The sequence below is a fragment of the Pagrus major genome, chromosome 5 (assembly GCF_040436345.1).
Source record: "Pagrus major chromosome 5, Pma_NU_1.0".
NCBI classification, from domain to species: domain Eukaryota; kingdom Metazoa; phylum Chordata; class Actinopteri; order Spariformes; family Sparidae; genus Pagrus; species Pagrus major.
In genome coordinates this window covers 32800236-32822281 of record NC_133219.1, presented here as the reverse complement: position 1 = coordinate 32822281, position 22046 = coordinate 32800236, and the positions used below count along the sequence as shown (strand labels likewise).

The window sequence follows — 22046 nt, the reverse complement described above, 5'->3', positions numbered from 1 at the left end:
GGGGCAGTTTTTTAAAAAGCAAAAAAACTAAAATAAGTGCTGGTGCAACAAGTACTGCAGCCAAGGCCAACTAAAGCACAGAAAAGATATAAACTGCTGCTCTTCAAGAAATGGAAGGTGCGACAACTGACAACAGATGCGACAACAACAACTAAAGATGTTTCAAAGCAGAAAAGCAAATGGCAGAAGTCAAACCAGCAATGTTGCTGAAAATGCATCCTATTGTATGTTTAATTGATCTTCTCAACTTTTGTTATTTTAATCTTCCTTGCCTCGTTTATTTCTCCTTGTTAAGTACTTTGTAACTTTGTTAAGTAAGGTGGTATATAAATAAAGTGTATTATTATTATTATCATTATTATTATTTTTACTATTATTGTTATTATATATGGGGTGTCAAAAATGTCATGTGTACAGATTTTCTTTTTTTTCTTCTCTCTGCCTCTCTCAGTTCTTCGCAAGTTAACAGTCCATGGATTTCAAGAGCCACAACATAATATGGAAGTGATGGTGAGTCTTACGTTATCTCAGCTGTGGCTGCTATAGAACCTCTCATATTTTGGAAAAGCTGGTATTTTTTCCCGCTGGTGTTTTTGAGTTGAAAATGACTCCAATCACAGTGTGCAAAATGTGGATGGCCGTGAAGATTGAAAGTGCCTTAAGCCTTGTCTCGGTTCAAAGAGTCAGGAGTTCTGTATGAGCTCTTCTCCCACTCTCAGTGTGAAGAAAGTCCAACTCCATGAAACTGGTGATTTAATGTAGTCTAAATCTCTGTGGTTTAAAACGAAATCTTAAGTGCCTGTCTCGATAGGGTTTTGGCGCCTCCATGGCTCAGAGTTAATGGAATCATTTGCATAAAATATCCCAGTCCTTTGAACTCCAGCTGCAGATTTTGAGTACTTCCTGTTTTGCCAATCACGGTCTGTTGAAAAAATGGCAGTAAATGTTTTGGCGAATAATGGTAAAGCAAGTTGTTACTGTTAAAAAAGAGACTTTAAAAGGACATTTCAAAGGGGAGGGACACATTAAAACTCTGAGCAATGGAGCACCTGTGTCATTTTTCCATTATATCTACTCTGTTTGACTTGGCGCGGCAGCCCAGCGTGGCAGGGATTTTGCATTTCCACAACAACTGGGCTACCTGCTTGAAGGGTATGTCTTAAACCAATGACGCGCATGTCCCAATCCCGGCAGTACTATCGAAGAATCACCACTAACAAAATGGCTCCGCTAATTCAGTTACAGACACGTTTCATTAACTATAACTTAAAATCCCCCTGTTATTTAGTCATTTAAAAGCTTTTATTATGAAGCAGCATTACAGGAAACATTGCATTTTCAACATCAGAGACTAAACATGACTCCCAAAACAGCTGAAAGTGAACACGATGAAACGGTAAAACACAGCAGATGACTGAAAGAACAAATAGGACAAGAGAAGCTAAAGAGATTCAGTTAGAGGCTACAAAAGTACTGATGGCTGAACGAAACTTTAAAAACGTCTTTCTCTAAGGTTTCCTGCACAAACGAGTTCAGTATCGATTTTAGGGCGGCATGGCGCAGTAAAATTTGTGATGGAACAGCAAATTAGCGAGGCCTGGTTCGAGTCTGCATGGCCAAAAGTGCTAGTGGAAAAACGGCACTGGTTGCAAAACTACACTACTGTGGATTCAAAGGGGGTACATGGCACCCTGGTTGGAGTGGGTCCAAGGGACCTTGAAAGTGACATCATGACACCAAGACAAAGATTGGACAGGCATTGGTAGGAGAATGTCTGTGGGTGGCTTTTGCACCTGTGTCTGAAATTTCATTAGTTCTTAAATAAGCCCTTTAGTAATGGTTGGTGTGAATAAAAATAATTGGTTCCAGTTTGGATAATCAATCCTTAACTCATGTAAGTCAAAAACATAGTTATGGCATGAAAAAATTGCTTCATTTTCTAAGTTCCATATCATAATATAGAAGTTTTTATTTACTTAGTTTGACACAAATATTCGATTTCTGAAGACATCATTATGGCAGCATTTCTTGATATAGTTTGTAGGCTGAATTGATCATTTTACGAGAGAAATTATTCTCTTTACTTTGCTCTATTAATCCACTAATGGGACCACTTTTAGCTTGCAGGCTGAAGGGTGTGTAATGGTTGAAATAGTCACATTAAAATATCATTTGCCTCAAGCTCTCCCTGTTTATTCCAGCTCAATGAGCAGACATAATGGTTTGGAGTTAATATTTCATGTATAGATGTATACACTGTTATTATCTCAGACTTCAATACCACTTTTCATTTATTTTATTATTCAGCTATTGAAAATATGCTTAATGTGAGTTAAGCTCCTTTCCCAAGAGCCAGATCATGGCTGTACGTCATACTATTTTAAAATCAAATAATGTCTCTTTTTTTCCTTCTTAATGGTGCTATGTTTGACACCAGGAGTGTGTGTTGCTGAAGGGGCAACGTTTCTCTGTGTTCACCTTAAATCTGAATTCAGCTTTTGAGCATTTTGTGACAACATGACGAGTTCTGCTGCACATACGCTGAGAAGAGACTTTCCAGTGGCGAAGGAAACATCTTATATCTATTAATAATAAAAAAAACCTTCTGAACTTATTTGCATTTTCATAGATTCTGGATTTTCTAGTTAGGGAGAAATATATAATAGTATTTTTTACAATATTTAACTCTGAACTTTTTCTGTGGAAAAGAATGGTGTATGTTGAGTATTTTTATGTCTTTAAAACATATCTGGAAGGCATTGTTAAGACCTATTTCACGGCTTAAGAGACAGCGAGTGTGGAAATTTTGTGAACTATCTTATTTTGGCTTTCTCTTGTCTCTTTGGCAGAAACAAATGAGCAACATCATGCCATCACTCATCCAGTAACTCGCCTATCTCAGTCTGATATCACAGCGTATTGTGCTTCAGTTGTTTCTCTTATTTTCCTCCTAACACTCATTCTTGCTCCTGTTGTCTCTGTGTAAAGTGGAGTCCTGTAGCCTCAGGATTTTTTTATTTTTTTGCTGAAGTGGAAAGATTTTATAACAAGACATGTTGTTGCCTCTGTTGACAATTCCTCGAGTGAATCTACTCTCATCTTTCCAATGACTTAACACAGTTTTAAAAGTAATCATCAACAGTGTTCAGATTTCAACCTGGATGTGTTTGGCATCAGCGCTCATGACCTGGAACAAATTAAACTGAAAGAAGTCAATGTTGTTAATAGGAACAGGTGAGGTGAGTCAGACAATGATGATGTAATTTAAATTAATCAGATGCAGTTATTGATCTCGCTCACATTAACCCCTTTTCCTGAATAGAAAATGTCTAATTATGCAGCTATAGAGACCCTCATTAACATCATTTTGACTGTTATTGACTCTTTCCTGAGATTTATTTTCAGTTTAAATGGTTTTGGAAAGATAAAATGCCTGCAACCATGTATCAGATATTTCCTGTGATGGTTTGAAGATGTGTCACGCTCTTTTAATCTGATTTATTGATTAAGTCATCAAGGTGTCATGTCTGATTTTGCTCTTCCTTTGGTGATGGGCGTGATGCTGAAAAAACTGTTAAATCATATCACAGTATTTAATTTCTAGAAGTTATTAAGCAGCCTACAGAGAACTGAATAAAGCTCTTACAATAGTTACTATTTAAATAGTAACTATTGTAAGAGTCATGCTGTGTATGTAAACGGCCTGCAGCACAGCAGGCCTGAACTTTAATATTGAATCTTGATAATAAGCCCCTCTTATATCTCCTAAATAGGCACAATTTGCAATAGCAGTCTTTCTCTGAAGAGGCTTGTGCTTTTGCTAACCACGCCAGTTGCTGTTTTTGTGTACTTCAAAGGTACAGTTTTTAAGATTGTTGATTGTTGAGTCTCATTCCCAATTCATTAAATACTGACACTTTGGGTTGGTAGGTTGGGCTGGCCACAAACCCAAAGCGTCAGTATAAGGCGAGTTCACAATGAGACTTGACAATGACGTGTAAGTATTTTACAAATTGGACCTTTAACCCTCAACAGCACATCTTGTCCCAATGGCTCTAGTTTACCCATGTCAGTGCCAGTTTTAATTAAAGGTTTTAATTAGACATATTCTCAACTTGTCTTCCAAGCATTTCTTTTCACAATGTTGTACATAATCAGTTTTACAGTGTTTTCAGAGAAGACGTGAGGCTGACGCAGCCATCCGTTTTTGTTGGTGCTAGTTCTCTGAACTCTGTTTAGTTGACAGGGCCTTGAAACAATGGTTTACTTCATTCATAATTTGGTCTCTGATTATAAACCAGCCATTGTCTCCACACTCATGAGTATTCTGAATAGATTGGGTTTATTTTCTAATCACCACAGTGGCAGAACTGCTGGAGAACACTACGAGCTTGACAGTAAGAATGAAGAGCATTGTCAGTTTTCACACAGGCTGCTACAGTGATGCGTCTTCAAACTTATTTTACAATTGAATGGCTGTTTATATTCCATGGCTTGATTGTTAAACAGGCACTACAAGAGGGCGGCTAGTGTAGACATCTCAATAGATCCTTTTTTTTATTAGAAACAGAAGTTATATAGACATTTAAAAAAAAAAAAAGTATATTCCTGTTCTGCAGTATGTGGGTAACTTTGCAAACATGAGTAAACAAGCACCTGTGTCACTCCTAAAGTACAGATTTAAAAATCCACATTCAGTTGAGCCATTGCGATCTACTACAACCTCCTAAAACTGGAGCATGTCTGTGCACATATACTTGACCACACACAGCTTGAACATTCACATAATTTTATCCTTAAATTGCCACCTTTGTTTATCCCTGAGATCCTCTTCTTCCTCTTAGATTAACTCAGTTGTTCTGTTGACACTCAAACTACGTCACACTACTACTGATGTACCCATTTGATGCCCATCACTCATGTCCATTTTTCCATCTTTTTCTATCTCAATCTGCTACTGCTGACACTAATTTACGTCTCACCTCAACCTTGTGTATTCTTCCCTGGCAGTGCCATGAGCCTCCCTTCTCTCCCTCTTTAGTTGTCAAACCATTTTCATCATGACTGATTCAGCTGAAAATTTCTATTTTGCACTCCCATTTGCATTAGTCCTTTCTAATTTCCCGCATGCTTTCTCCTGCTTTTATTTGATCTACCTCGCCTCTCCCTCTTTTTCTAAATCCCACCATTAGCTTCAAAAATGCCTGCATGAACTTTGTTCCCTGTCATCTCCCACCTTCTCTTCTGTGCTCCCCTTGCGACCCCCCCCCCTTTCTTCACTAATTCTGTTGGGAGCTGTAGTCGCTGGCTGGGCTGTGTCTTGTGATTAATGAGACTGCTGTTGACCTCATGGCTGAACATTAATGCAGAACTAAACAGATTGCATCTCCATCTATCATCTAATTTCCCATGCTAAACTGCGTCTACACCAGGCTACAGAAAATTGATTCTCTTTCATACTGTGTAGCTGGCACTTTTATTTATACTCCTGAGTACAGAGGCAAGTGTGCCTACTGTACACGCACATACTAAAGTTATTCCCTTGTTAATATATCTGCTTCTGGGCAATACTGATGAAGCAATCATGAATGATTCAACTGAAGAAATGTCAAAGAGATTAAACTTTATCTCACCCTCTTGTCATCTCCTCCTTTTCAGGGTTTCCTGAATGCTGTGTTCGAAAGGCTAAAACAGTTTTTGGAATGCTGTGAGTACTCGTCTCTTTCTCTTTCTCTATCCTGAATCTCTGATCCTAAGCTTCTCCTTTCAGTAAACAAACAGTTACCGGTGCTTGATCCAGTGCATGCTGAAGACACCTATTTAAAAGTCTAAGATACTTGATACCCAAAGACTAACGATGGGATAGCATAATGTATGTGTCAAATTAAAAGTTCAGGCTGAGTTATTCTAAGCGGCTTAGTATTGAATTAATAGTTTGACTGAAAAAGCAAAGACACAACCTATGAGTAGATCATCATTATTCTCACTGTACTATTATTTCAAAATATGACCCAAGGAATGAGAATCTTTTGTCGTTGTTAAATCTTTAAAGAGCAGTTTAAAGACGCCTTGAAATATGTCTTGTGGGAAAATCTTTGATGGTGATCTCGTCCTCCACCAGAAGGTGTGAACATAAAATTCAAGAAATAAAACAGTCAAATCATTATTAAATCTTCTCACCCTTCTGTTCCTCCCATCATATCAAATGTACGTCTACTCCACTGATACGCAATGGTGTGAAAATTCTCCCCTCCTGTGTTGAGTCTCAGACCAGAAACCTGCTTTAACAGGAGTTACTCAATGCTAACGTACACTTAAGATTTTTTTATGTTTCTTGAACCAGTTTCATTCTCTGATCCTGAAGGAACAACATTTAATTGTTTAATTTGTAAGTAAGTAACCGTGGTCAATCTGCAAATTAAGTTTTACTTCTTGTTTACTGGCTTTGTTCTCAAATGTTGATGCAGCCAGTGTGTAAGTGTTAAAACATTCAGCAACATTCAGCATAGCAAACTCTATTGGGCAGGGAGTTTTTTGCACAGGAAAATACAGCAACTTGATTTAGTCCTAAGTTCTTAGTACCCTTGATAAGTTCTTGAAGTGCTACCTTAGCTCACTTTCACGCTCTGATCTTGGTATACAGTGGTCCTTTGTTCTTTCCATAGAGCTTCCTCATACCAACACCCAATAAGTGAGGGATAAATGTCAGACACAACTCCATGAGCTGCCATACTAGCATCACAAAAAAATATCATTTGAGATATCAGCCCCAACTATCTCTTCCAATATTTACTCTGCTGATGGCAGTGGAGACAGGGTCAGGGTCCTGTTGGTGTTTTGGCCTGGCAGATAGCAGAAACGGCATGGCAGCTCAGGCGGGCTGGGGAGAAATATCAGCTCTGCACAGCCTGATAAGGTCAGCTTTATAAACTGTTTTTTCTGGGCTGTCTTTGTGGTCCATACAGATGTCTGGCTCTTTCTGTTAGATGTTTCTCCTCCAACTGAGGTCACCTCTGGTTCTGTCAGTCACTACAGTGTTAAACTTTTTTTTTTTTTTGGCCAGGCTACATACCTGTCAACATATATTGAAAGCCCTTCAGTTTCACCGTTTTTCTTTGCTTTCTGTCGTCATTGTCTGTAAAGAGAGTCTATGGATTTAATTACCAGGTTTTGTTGACCTCAGTGACTTTGATGACTTCACACAACGTCTGCTTACATTGCCGGCTGCTGCACACATACAAACAGGAAAACAAAGGCATTGACAAAAAGCCACTCAAATGCAACAGTGCTTTGATCTACATAATCCGTAATTATTCCAAAATCTGAAAGAAGCTCGACAAAGCAATACTGAACTAGTTTACCTTTTCTAATCAATCTAGTGTCACTTTCAATTAGTAGCTGCTGATAGACATGAATGGGTGTATACAAGGGGAGAGGAAATGAGGACCCTGGCTGTTCACAAATGATTGGAGGAACGCCAGAAATTGTTATGGTGTCTGCAGATTTCATTGATTTCATTATTGAGGTTGACAAGGAACTAAACTACATGGGACATCTTTATTGGCTCTAGCATCATGGGTGGTTTTATTGAGCCAAAATTTACATCAGAGAGTGAGTCATTCATGGTCACTTTGAGTTCTTTTATTACTGTACTTTATTATAAACACCACAGCTTTTAATGTGCCCCTGGGACTCTCACAAGGCAGCGAGGTGAAGTGGGCATTTGACCTTAAATAAAGTTCCCTGTAATAAATCAGGCCAAGATAAAATTAATTCTCTGCACATTTTCTTTCTCTTACTGTTTTTCTTCTTATCTTGCTCCTACGCATTAATACCGCTTTTACATAAGGTCCACCATGATTGTATTTAATAGACAAGGCTAGACACCAGTTAAGATAATTTCACATCTAATGCTTCATGTCATACTGAAAAGGTTTCCTTTGAATTAATTATGACTCACTTAAATCTCATTATCAACAATTGACACAGTCGTTTCTTATGTGGGCTTCATGCAGTGTACTTTTTTATGAAGACGTAGGCTCAATACTTGAATGTTCAGAATTTCTTTTTTTAACTTGGAAAATCAAGTGCTTCCACCAAATAATTATTATGTAGGCGAACAACAGCAGTAATTTCTAGGTGGATAACTTGTGGTTTATTTGCATTACAGAGTGGTGTTATTGATAAGAAATTAAAGCCTCAAACTTAAATTTTAGACGACAAAGACGTACAGTCAATAACACTGCATGGTTGTTTTGTGTTTCAGGTCGGCAGGTTGGTCCAGATTGCACATGCAGAGAAAAGCTGGAGAAGACGATCATACTGTACACTAAAGTTGTGAGTTGACTTGTATATTGGTGTATAATGATAAATAACAGAGGTGTTAGATTTGTTTCATTATTAAGGAATAGGTTGTACATTTTGCATCAAGGACTTTGCAGACCAATTATAGTGTTGAACTAATTTGAATCTTTCCCCCATTCTTCCTCCTCTTTCATTGTTGTCCTCTTTTTTCTTTCCTCCCTGTAGTTGTTAGATTTCTTGGAGTCCCACCCCTGTGCATTTATACCCCTAATCCAACGTTCCCTGGAATTCGCCGTCAGCTACGTGTTCACTCCTGCAGGAGAGGGAGTCACCTTTGAACGCTTCATTGTTCAGTGCATGAACCTCATCAAGATGATTGTAAAGAACGATGCCTACAAACCTGCCAAGAACATTGATGGTAGGTTATGAGGGCTCTGGGAAATAAGAGCAGGAACAGTGGAGAATAAAGGATGAACGAAATGATGACAAAAGGGAATAGAAAGGCAGGGTAGACGGTTCATAAGAATTGCAGACATGGAAAAGGAGATTCAAAAGCAAGCTTGACAATCAAATTTAGACTTTTTGGTCAATGATTCGGAGGCCAGCAGAAAACGGCACTAGCTCTTCAAAGCAAATCATCGACAGTGTTTTGAGAAGCACAATGCTGAAATACCATCAGCGTCACTGTACCTGGCCATGGCTCATATTTATTTCAAGCTGTCAGAAGGCCTCCAGTGCTTCATTAGCTGTGAAGCACAGCTCACTGTCTTTGTTCTGCCAGCTAGCATGGTCTTTGGTGTGCCTTATTGAGCATCCTTCTCTGAAGCCATCGCTGCTTGTCAGAGAGTGGAGCCACATTTTTTTGGTTCTTGTGTCAACGCCTTGGTTTTATTTGAATGTTTGATTGTGCTGCGGTGCCAGTACAACCCTAGGTTTGCTTTATTTTTCTTAACAGGAAAATACATTTTCAGTTGTAAGGTTACATAGCTAAAGGGAAAGTTGAGCCTTGACTGACATAGCTCAGCTCAGAGCAGCCATCTGACTTATTTATTAGGCCCATGCTGTCAGTCAGCTAGACAGACGGGCAGCAAGACCCCTCTGAGTACTAGAAAAGGGCCCTTAGTACTGCACCAGTAGTTGCATATTGGTCAGGGGTCACAGTTAAAGGGGAGGTTTAAAAGTAAAATGACAAATGATGTCGTGTTGAATATTGGTTTAGTCCTTGAAGTAGAGTTGGCTTTTCTTGTGATCTTTATATCAAGGTTTTTTGTTCAAATTAATATTAAAGTCTTAAATCATCTACATTTTACCTGAGAATCAAAATGAGCTGCAGTATATGTCCTCACTACAAGCTATTAATAGATGCACTATGAATTTACAGTATGGTGGGAATTGCACTATAAATTTGCTATAAAGCTGTGAACTACAGTGCAAACAAAAGATAGTAGTGCGTATATCACTGTAATGTATGGATCATTTTAGGTGGTACATTAGACTTTTTATTTGAAAGATTAATGGATAAAATATCTTTCTTTTTTCTATCTTCTACTATCCCTCCCTATTCCCTCCCTCAGACAGTAAACCAGAGAGTCTGGAGGCTCACAAGATAAAGACAGCATTCTTCACACACCCCACGCTGACAGAGATTGGACGCAGGCTCGTCTCACACTACTTCCTTCTCACAGAGGAAGAGCTGGCAATGTGGGAAGAGGACCCTGAGAGCTTTGGTAATAACACACCCAGAGATGCAGGGGCTAAATCCAAATGTCGAGACTTATCTGGACCTGCAAACTGGCACTTAACAAAGGCATGTTCTTGGGAAAAGAATTGGCCAGTTCTACAATGCATGGAGTGAGCAGGGTCACCCTGGTTGCCAGTCTCACCAGAATTGATTGTATATTGTATATAGTGAATTCATGCAGTAAGGTTAGGTGTTACACGTAAATAATAGCACTAATAGTGTTTTCTTAGATTGTGATTTGTCTCCTTTCCTCCCCCAGCTGTTGAAGAAACAGGTGGTGACTCCTGGAAATACAGTCTACGGGTAAGTAAAGACACACAAATGCACACACTAAAAATGATCCTGTTGTATTTTTATATTGATTACTTGTGTGTGTGGGTGTAATCAGATTTATGGCAATATAATCAAACAACCTTCTTAATTATCAAACAGAAGTAAGAATTTAAGAGCAAATTAAATTCACTAAAGCAAAAAAGTAATCTCAAAAATGAAACTGTAAACTTACAAACAAATTATTTGTGTAATCATGTAAACTATTGGTTTACTTTAATTTTATTTTAATTTTTAGAGGTTTAGAATGAGAGAGTGGTTCTTAATGTCTATGTGTAGAAGCAGTAGGATGTCAAGTTCTTCTGTGTTTGTAAGTGCTCAGTAACAATGGTTGTACACACAGTCCTCGACCCTTCCCACAAAACAGTTAAGGCAGCATCTCCACTCTGATAACCCCCAGCTCGACAGCATCTGGGAGACGTGAGGAGAGGAATGTTGGTAAAATTTAAATCTCTCCCTTGTGTTTCAACAGGGGTAAAATCATAATTCTTAACATTTCTAGATTGGAAACAGTAAAGTTACATAAACGTAAAAGTTTTGTCACAAAAAAGCGCCATGATGGTAAATTCCATCCTTGAAACCATAAAAATGTAGATTAAAATACCCTAACAGCAGAAGATTTAGGTTTAGTGGAGTTGCTATGGTGTTTCTTGTCACCACTATTCTTAATGTGTGCTGTATTTTTCAAAAAATCAAACCGCTGTTTTGTGTGATGGCATAACTGGCAGGTTGTGTGCATTGCAGCATCATAAAACAGTTAGTGGTCCTAAGGGATCCTGTCTCTGTGGCTGCATCTAGTTAACTGGCGATGGCTTGTCCTCAGCTGATTTTATGAGTCATGACATAATCTCTCATCCAATGTCTTTATTTTCGTCTGTGTACCCCTCATTTTCCATCCCCTCCCTCGTTGCATAAGCCCCATTTGTTTACTTAAATCACTTCAGATGATGACAAACTTCTGCTCTGCTGTTTCTTTGAGGTCGAGTCAAGCATTTTCTTCATCTAACCTTAGTCTCTTATTGTATTTAAAGCATTGTAGCAAAAAACTACAACAGCTATTACAGTGTATTAGAGTGTATTAGAGGTTAAAGTGAGCTAATTCACAATGTAGAATTCTCCGTACTTAAGAGCTTCTCTAAATTGCAATAATGTACCTATTTGACAGGACAGTGTTAATTTTTTTTCTTTTTCTGTTAAAATAACTAAAGTGATATACTTCGGTCTAGCATCCAGCTGTCCAATTTAAATGGGATTTAATTAGAAATTGAAGAATGCCCTAAGAGTTTTAAACAACACTGTGTTTTTGTATAAGTTCATGTTGCTTTCTCACATACTTTTTAAAAACTTGAGTTCATGTTATTGAACAGAGTTTATAATTCAGAAATGAGCACAGTCCCTAAGGCTGGAGGTTTGCGTAGATACACGTCAGCGTCTATGCAGAGGGTGGTAATTATGTAGGTTGCGGGGGCTAATTGTAGATTACATCAGGTACTAACATTGCATCTAAATACACACACATGCCTGTCGTGTATGTATAGATCAACTCAAGAACTTTTCCACACAATGTACGCCCTCTTTTGACCTTCATCGCAGCACTTTGTAGAGCTCAGCACGGTTCATAGATCTAATGTCGCCGTCAATCTATTCCTTACATGGTCACCAATTCTAATTGCTGATTATAAGTGACCTTCGCCTATCCATTTTACCACCTGTCTATATTTCCCCAATAGTACAAGGGTTTTGTACTGGATCCGCTATTTAGAAGTGTCATCTGACTTCTGACCTATTGCCACCAGAGCAGAAAGGTTAAAGCTACATGATGCCAGATGTCACAGACACATGAATATATGCTGTAGCTCACAGCGTGTGTTTATGAACTGGCTTAGCCTTTGCTGTTGGATTTCTTACACCTTTATTAAATATAGATTTTTGTGACAGCTTAAACCAATAAACAACTGAATGTGGGCGGACTAGTATTTCTCTGTTTGAACACACAAACGCAGAAATCCCATGACAATGTCACATTGACTTTTTATTGAACCGGGAGCTCAAAGCATTGTTTGCCGTTGTTTGTGTGTATGTTTGTGCACACACCTCTTTGTATACATTCTCTATTGTGTTTATCGAGGGTACCACTGATGTCACTTGTTCATGTGATTTTCCTCCACTCCACTGAGTGCACAACAAAAACACAGCAGGCTGCTAAGGATGGGTAGAAAAACGGATGAATGTGATGACGTGCACACAGAGTGTACCAGCTTTTCCACCAGATAACTGTCTTTCTGCATATCTCCTGTGCTCTTTTCCACTGTTTAGCCCTGTACAGAAGTATTGTTCCTGGATATCTTCCACAACTACAGCCAGACACTGACACCGGTGCTACTGGAAATGGTTCAGAATCTGCAGGGTCAGTGAAATGTCAATTAAAAATGTTATTACATGTCAAAAGCACAGTTGGCTCCCTTTTCAGCATACCTTTTAACACCCTTTCAATGCAAGGAAAACATGCATTCCAGTTTATTATGCACACCTAGCTATAAAAGTATTGCTTTCTAATACTGCTCTGCAAAATAATTCAGTTTTTGTTGAAGCTGTTTAGATTCAATTTTGTGGTCATTTTGGAGGCTGTTTGTTGTGCTTTTGGAATATTGTGTCTGTCTAATATCAGTCCATTCCAATGATATCATAAAGATGTATTTTATCTCACATGTGAATTTTTTATTGTTTTCTAAATTAGATTATAAACCTTATGCAAAGTACTTTGAATTGCCTTTGTGTGTGAAAGATTTAACACAGACTGCACATACAGTTTGTCTCAGTTACCTGTAACAAATAATTGTCCTCCGATGTCTTCATCATCTATATTTCTAGTCTTGAAATGAGGCTTTGCCCGAGAGTATGTTATACATATTTCATATTTCAAAAAACAAGCATGTAGCATTTGTTCATATTGCAGAATGTGCAACATGCGATCTATACACTTGACAGCACCTCCACAGTGAAGGACTTTACCATTACAACCACTCTCAACTCCCTAGTCAGTCAAGTATACACACACGATGTGTCTATAGGTGGCCATTGTACGTCATTAAAGTTTTACTCTACACTAGCGCTGGTCCTCTGATGGCACTGGAGTTTAGTTTTTGTTCTGTGAGTGAATTAGCAGCGCCGTTGCTCAAACGGGCAGATTACACTTTCTGCCTGTCTCCCAAACTGCTTTCGTTTTCAAGTGACAGAGTGGAAATGGGTTCTGCTGGAGCAAATAAGACGCCAGATTGGGTAATACTATGGTTGAAGGGAGGCAGTTATTGATTTTTGAGTTCACAGCGCTGACTAATAGAGGGGAAGACAGACCAGTGAGTTAACTGAGACAAAACTGATACAGTGAAGACCTCTTTTAGTTGCAACTGTGCAATTATGCGGTCACTGGGTCCATTAAATTTGGAAGTCTTCTGTTTTCTTTGAAAATCATTGAACTGTATGCATATTGCAATAACATTTATCTTTATAAATGCAGTTTGTTATATCAAGATTATGTATCTGTTGTAGGTCCAACCAGTGTGGAAGACCCCGTTCAGTTGCTAATGAAGGATGCAGGTAAGTCAAACAAGCTGTTAAAATTTGGTATTACCATCCCTCCTGAGTGATCCAATCACAAGTAGACAGCTTTATGCCTGTCAGTTCACACCTTACCATCATGAAAATGAAAATTGTACCTATAGATTCCCTTTTTGTTGAATTTTGTTAAGTTTTTTTAATGTGATCCATTCCTGCTATACTACTCCCTCATCTTGTTTTTCCTGTCTTTTATCTTTCCTATGTCCTCCTTTTTCCTTTCTGTACCTCCTTTTAGTATTTATAACTCTATGGCAGGTCAGGGCTGCCACACGGGTGGTTTTATGGCCTACACAAGTAAATCAAAGACAGTTTGGATTGCCTGCTAAGAGGGCTTCTGTTAAAGCTGGGTGCCAGTAGAGATCTCAGCAGTCTGTTGACAGTGTTGATAAAACAGCAGACATCACTGGATGATGAAGCTGTGCTGTGGTAGCGGGAGTGGCTGATAATTCTGGCAGTGAGAGCTGGTTGAAGAGCCAAAGGGGCGCTTGATAACAGCAGGTGCTGATTTTTCTCTGCCGAAGAAAAAAAATAAGTCAATAATTATGATAGTTCTAATACAACTATAGACCAAGACCTTAATTATAATGCAGTAAGAAGAGGGTCCAGTTTTCTGAGCCCCCAACCTGATATTTTATGTGTGAGTTTGCTTAAGTCTTCACTAGCCAATCCTACAGTATGTGCTATAAACACATTTTCCATATGTAATATGAAAAAATCCTATCTGCTGCAAAATCAAGACCACATGCTTTGATTCTTTTTATAGCTGACAAATACTGCTAACTGGCATTCAAACAAATTTTTGCAGTATTTTCCTATATTTCTTGCAGCCCCTGTATTAGTCCCACATTTGTCTTTGTAATGCAGCCCTGGCAGCAGCATTAACTTCATCTCCGTGACATATTGTACATTAGAACTGAGTAAGTATATATTAGAGCACTCTTGCCCTTTTAGACGCCTTTTGTGACCACTAAAAATTGCAATTGAAAGTTCATGAACATCTCTTTTTGGGGAGCCAGAATAATATAGCAGAGCTGTAGAGCAGGAAATAATTATGCCTTAAGCTAAACTGTGTCAGTAATAACGGACATAAAACAACAACACAAATTGTGATGATTAAATTACTTATGAACAATCAATCCACCCATTACGGAGTGCTTATTGGCCTCTTAACAGCAAAAGGAAATGTATGTTTCTCTCAGAGAGTTTCCAGTTTCCCGTCAGTTCTATATACAAATCGTGACTCCTCAAAGCTTTGGTTTTTGTGGCTTTGTACTATCCATCTTTTCTGCCGATCCTTCCATCCACTCTTCTCTCTCTCATGATAAATGAGAGATGATATGTCTGAGAGGCGTTCAGCCGCTGCATACGTTTAAAGATAATTCTGCTGAGAGACTTGTGCAGTGTTTTACATCCCCCTGTTGCTTTCTCTACTTTGACTTTTCGCTCTCTTTCCCTCTCTCACACAGTCATACATAGACATACTGTACTGTCATTACTTATTGTCAGTATACTCATGCCTAGCGCCAGCCTCGCATAACACTAGAAAAATATAGTAATGGCAAAATGTTTCTCTCCGTTAAGTCTCCTCCCTTTTCTGTATTCATACTTTTCCTCTCTCTCACTCCCTTCATTTTACCACCTCACAATTCATTACTTTTAAAATATATAGATAGTAACTGGAAATGTCTCCTCCACTTGTATGGCTTCTGTCCCTTCATCCATAATATTGTTCTCATACAATCATCTTTTTTCTATTCTCATATTTATATTTGTTTTTCAGCCCGTCTACTTTTTGCCACTTTCTACTCGAAGACCACCTTTTCCTTTATTGCATTGTCAACGACATGCTGTTGCTTAAAAAGCATTAATTTTGTGTTTTATGTTGGTCATGATCAGATTGCAAATGTGAAGGACAGTACTATAGCAGTTCAGCTCAGTTTGTTGGATTTTCAGGCTTTCTGAAATATTGAACACTTTTTGGGAATTTGTTCCCCTAAATTCAAAAGAATAGAGGGAATGTTCTGTGTTAGAGGGTGACATCAAACAGTCTGGTCATGCTGTTAAACTTACTCTTGCTCCCACAATTTCTGCTCTTTATAAATCATGTTTTCATCAAAACATAGAGAAATCCACCCTCTTTCAAAGAAAGTATAATTATAAGCAAACACACTGACACATTTTGCGGTATGAGGCTCAAAGTGAAAGGAGTGCCACCCAATTACCCTTTTGACTCCAGTGTTAACAGAGACCTGAAATGTCAGGAGCACAACATAAAAAAGTGACTTTTGTTATTTAGTTATTTATTTTTATTTTTATCTTGCTGTGTGTACTATATTTTTGACACCACAAAAGCATATTTTACAGCATCGCATTCAACATGGCCCACTCTCTGTCATGGTGTAGAAATCAAGGTGACACAAATTCCACTCTTTGAGAAATATGCACTCTGTAGTTCTGAGTCTGTCACTGTTTTGTTGCACCAGAGAGACCAGTTTTGAATAAGTTAAACCCACATGAAACATCAAATTTTAAGTTTTTATTTCATTGAAATAAAAACTGAGAAGTGATGCATTTTATAGTGTGATTAAATCTATTAGACCCTGAAACAAGAACATCCTGTAGTAATAAAATGCAGAAGTTTCCTTTCAAAGGTAGACATGGATGACTCATTTCAGGAAGATAAGAAATAGTTTCTCTTTGATAAAGCTATTGTATTTTAAAATGTCTTTCTTAACTTAGACTGCTCATATAGTTGCAGTCCTATTCTGAATACTATACTAAATTGTACTTTTGTACTAACGATGATGATTTTCTGACTCGTGTTGTGATTGTTTTGTCTGCAGTATACAATGCAGTGGGACTGGCAGCCTATGAGCTGTTTGACAACGTGGACTTTGACCAGTGGTTCAAGAATCAGCTTCTTGGAGAGCTGCAAGTCAGCCATCACAGGTATTGCAGAAGTGTTGCATTTCTTTTGAAATGTTCACACATTTTTCAGTATGTGTATTTAATTTCTCAGCTCTGGGTGGACAAACATGAATGATTAAAAATAAGTTGGCAAAAACTCAACATTACAAAGCTTTACTAAGACTATCATAAAAGAGTTGGACTGCATCAGATTACCTTCTGAAAGTGTTTTTATGGCGAAGCACATTTTGCTTAACGATGTCATATAGGCTTGAAACGATAGTAGTTAAACTGAGACTGTGGTTTGTTTTAATGTGTGTGAGCTCGCTTGTAGACATAAGTGGTGTCTGATCCATTCCATAGTTAACATTCCTGACTGTGTAACTCAAGCTAATTGACTATTAACCTCTGTTCAGCTATTGATCACAGTCAACAGCGCAGTCAATACATGCCAAAAGGCTAATAAGTAGCCAACTGATGCTTTAAGTCAATGTCTGTCATGGTCAAATTAACCACTACTGCTTTCATTCACGCCATCACTCTACAAGCAGCAATTAAATGTGTAGTTTAAAGTAGAAAAACAGTTACGCAAACTCTACTAGGTTTGCCACAGTGACAAAAATGTCCCACCAACTATAAGCTAGAGACTACACTGGTGTTACTTTTCACAAAAAAAGACACTCAGCATAGATGGTGTAGCTTATTAATTTACTACTAATGCAAACAGAACTTTTCCTACTGCTGCACCGTCACATTAAAACAAGAATTTAACTGTCGAAAATCTTCGACTTTTATTATGAAGTAGGATATTCACAGGAAATGCAATGTGATAAGTGCGTTTAGCACTTACTGCTAACGATCAAAAATAAATCTACAGAGCAAAATGGCGTTCTTTTTTGGCATCTTTTGACAGCGAATCAGTTCAAAATATGTCGGGGAGTAGTTATATACAGTCTGTGTAAGTAATGGAATAAGAAGGATTTGTTAGATGAAGTGCTGCAGGCAAGAGGATGCCTACCTCCTACTTCTCAGTGAATGGTTACTTCACTTTTCCCCTTTTCCCTCATTAGTGATAATTATATTAACTATTTGCTTAGTTTAAATCCTGATATTGCCAAATAGGCACTTTTGCTTTAAAAAGAAATCGTCAGTATGTGAAATATGACTCCTGCTATAATTATAGCGTCCTTTGTCTAACTAAGTATTGATTGATAGAAAACAAAATGCAACAGCATGAGCAATGGGGAGGTAATATATTCGGTGTATCCCTAAACACTAATACCAACTACCACGGCAAGCATAAACCTCAAACTCTACACACAGTCAGATGCAGTAACAATAAACAGAGCTGATGGATGAATGTATTTTTAAAATTGATGGGAGAGTGGCCAGAGGCGAGGTGGTGAGAGTGATATGAAGAACAAAGGAAGTGCCCTGCGCACTCAGACCCCAAGACAATCAAAACAAAAAGCCTGCAGCACTCAAAAGGTTGGCCTCTCAGGTTGGTGCTGACGTCAGAGTGCATGCGTTCTGATGTCACTGTGGCTCCTCTTCCACACAGTGCAGGTGTGAATAACCCCTCCACCTTGTACCTGAGTCATTTTATTACTTTTTTTCAAAGGTTCAGTTCATCTCCACTGTACGTGACTCCTATTTTCCTTTTGACATTCAAAGTTTTACTTCATTTCTTTGTATTTAAACAAACTCAGTTCATCGAGACAATGATTAAGGATGCCAGTCATGCCTCATCCTAGGATAGGAGTGCATGAATAGAACATCCTGAGGAATAAAAATGAGCATACTACACAGGGATGTAGCAAAATGGGGCTTTCTTGGTTTCTTGTGCGCGTGTGCAGATGCACGTACACACACACACACACACACACACACACACACACACACACACACACACACACACACACACACACACAGAAAGAGAGACAGACACCATAATGCTTGCACACACGCATTTATTAACTCCCCCAGCAACAAATGGAAATGAATACAATGAAAATAAAAAGTTGAATAAAAACAAACCAATAAAACCTCTACTCAAGACTCAAGACCATTTCAGGCCATCCTCTTTTTCTTTTGTATCTGCTTTTTCGTCATGTTCTTCAGTCGCAGTTTTTTTTTTTTTTTTAAACCCAATAGCTTTTTAACTTGCAAATCCTAAACTCTTCCCAACAATTAAAAAACATGTAGTTGTGGATTTGTTTCAAATTAAAATACATTTGCTGTGTTAATGGCAAAAGAAAAATGTCACCCTATGCAATGGTCTGGCTCCAGACATAAGTGTTGTCAGCCTGTGGCCAAACGGCTAATAGATATTAGCAGGATAAACACATGGTTGGTTTGGTCTCCTTAGTGGTGTTGTTAATCATGAATAGATAAGTCCAGCCTTATCCTTAAACTGCCAAAGAATGTCTTTTAAAAGACAACACAGAGGTCCTTAGTTGATAACCTGTTGCCTTGTGCTAAGAGGATTTTGTTTTACTTTAGTAAAGCCATGGTCAGTTATATAAATGACGGCAGATAAACTTTTCAACTCTCATTGATTTCTCACTGCTGCGGTGCTGAATTTCGCTGTGTTTCTGTCAGTTCTCAGATGTTCCCCACAGTCTTTTGAAGAAGCTTCTGTAACAAGAATATAGATATTAAAGCATGGGTGCTTTTTGATGAAGTCCACCACTGAGTGGAGTTTCTTTTTTTAGGAGTAATCAAAGGGCTTGTGCTTTTTTTTTTCCTCCTTGTGTATGTGTTTCTGCATGCATATGTTCCCAGGCTAGATTCAAATGTGTACTTGTCTTCAAGTTGTCAGTATGTCATCATATTTTACATCCTGTCACAATTCTATATATCATTCTGTACTCCCTGGGCATTAGTCACAAGAATATACTTCCTCTGATGTTTGATAAAAATACTTTTATGTCAAGTTTAGGAATAGAGGGAGTTTTTACATTGTCCCAAATGGAAACAAAATCATACAGAGAAGAAACTTATACTATATAGTACTATAGTACTACTACTATTTATAAAATGCACCATCGAAAGACTAAATTGACCAGTGACCACCCACCAATCCCACCCTTCTTCCACCCTTGCTCCTCTCAAAGTCCATATATACAGTATATATTTGATCTAAAACAACTTATTTTAAAGCGCCATTTTTTTCCACACAGTCAGAGCACTGTAACACCCCATTTCCCCTCCATATGCTGCAGTCTGAACACTTTAAAATGATCTGTATGCGCTGCAGTTCTATTTCATTTGCTGGGGAAATTTCTAAAAATCCCTTTTCTATACTGTGCTAGCCCTGGTTTTAGAGAGCTGTCTTTGTCAAAATGACTGAACAGGGGACCTGTATTGTGATTTGGTATCAAAGCTGACCATGCAGACATCAGTGCTTTGCACAACTGCTTAAGGTTTATCGGTGGATGTTATTTTTACTGATGCCACTTTCAAGTTCATTCTAAAAGGTGTTCAGGTGGATTGATATCAGGGAATTGTGGGACCGTTAACTGTTATATTGTAGACTTGTGCCCGCTGACTTATCTCTGCTTTGGTCCAGTGCTTTGTGCTCTGGTACAGTCATAGAAATGCCACAAATGTTCAGTCTTCATATCAGCCTTCCTGGCACGCAACAATAATATTTGTCAACAATACTTTCTGCCTGATAACACTTACACAGTGTCAACGTGTTTTTAAATCTATTGTTAATGTTTTTATTATTGAAAGGAGAAAAAAATATCAGGGGGAATATCAGCAATGCTGGCTAGTGGGGCATGTCGGTGTCTGTGTTTGATTGACAGAAGCTGGCAGGTTGCCAGTGCCGTAATTACACCAAAGGGAAAGGGAGACAAAGCAAACGAGACTTGCACTGTACCCTATATGGCATGGCCATACAGTGTGTTGTTAGTGATATTGAAAAGTAAGGGCCACACTGGCATCTAACCATATAAGCAAGTAATCAACAACTAATATGTGTATGTATTTATTCTTTGTGTCTTTTGCATTTTTGGAGTGGGCTGGGGTGAAGCCCTTGTCCGAAGAATTTATCTAAACTCCGCCTTTTGGTTGTTTGTCCATTGTCTCTTTATGTTATTGGAGCAATTTTTGCATTGCGTCTCAGCTAATGTAGGCACTTTGCTGGGGCCATTCTTTTGCATATTGCTGTTAGCACATACAAAAGGTTAGCAGATACTGTGAGATCACACACTGTAATAGAGTTTGCTTTTCTATGTAAAAACATAGAAACCCAGTAATAATAGGAAACTTCGACTTCACAGTATAGTTTCTGTGTAACATTTCATCTAACAGTGGGGGCAAAGGGCGCCAGTGTGTTGATTTATGAGCGCGAAACCAGACAGATTAGCTAAAACAAAAGTGACATGCCTGAAATATTTTCCCAACTTAGAAGTATCTCATGAGTATCTCAAAACCTATTTTGACATCTGCCAGAAGCCATACTAAGAGCAGATTTTCTGGCCGACACGCTCGCCTAGTGCACATTTGTCGCTGTTACCAGAGCATTCCCAGATCAAGCTGCACTGCCTGCCTTCTTGGTTTGTGGAGTGTTTAATACAGCTGTATTACCTGGAACTTGATCCACATCACAAAGAACAATGACATACTGAACATCCACAATATGCTTAGCAGGATTTGTGATATTCTTCGGTGTTGCAAGAGCTCACCAACAATCAGGCAATGTTACAATGGGTGGAAATGTTTATATAAGAAATTCTGTTTCACCTAAGCTTGGTGGTTTGAGAGTTGCAAACATACTATTTTCAGTGTTATATTTTTGGCTGAGTGTGACATGTTATGACATGCAAACATTTGGCTATGCTACATGCACTGCAAATGTGCATCACAGTACAGTGACTGTTCATATCTCCTTTCAGCCTTAGGGAGAAAAACAAAGATGAAAGGAAGCAATCATCTGCTGTGGGTCTTGTTGAAGGCCCACAGCAGGCTGTCCTGCCACACACCTCAGACCTCTGTTTTAGAAGAGACAATGAGACATTGAAATGGACTAATGCAGGTCCAGATGGGGAGCCAGGTGCTCTACATGGCATCAACTGTCTGTGGACCTTCAATGTTGACAGGCTGGCTGATGTCCTGTCCTCAAGGGTAGGGACTTGCT

At 38.5% G+C, this 22046-nt stretch overlaps 1 protein-coding gene across 1 annotated transcript in view; it reads left to right on the top strand.

Annotated features, from left to right (window-relative positions):
* The window catches only part of ipo11 (importin 11), a 117217-nt gene that overhangs the window by 23694 nt on the left and 71477 nt on the right, over positions 1 to 22046 (top strand). The window contains exons 7-15 of the mRNA XM_073466068.1: positions 452 to 510; positions 5659 to 5707; positions 8267 to 8337; positions 8530 to 8722; positions 9879 to 10031; positions 10305 to 10348; positions 12692 to 12782; positions 13925 to 13972; positions 16837 to 16942. Of these exons, the coding sequence (XP_073322169.1) occupies positions 452 to 510; positions 5659 to 5707; positions 8267 to 8337; positions 8530 to 8722; positions 9879 to 10031; positions 10305 to 10348; positions 12692 to 12782; positions 13925 to 13972; positions 16837 to 16942 (814 nt within the window). The remainder of the gene's footprint in view (positions 1 to 451; positions 511 to 5658; positions 5708 to 8266; positions 8338 to 8529; positions 8723 to 9878; positions 10032 to 10304; positions 10349 to 12691; positions 12783 to 13924; positions 13973 to 16836; positions 16943 to 22046) is intronic.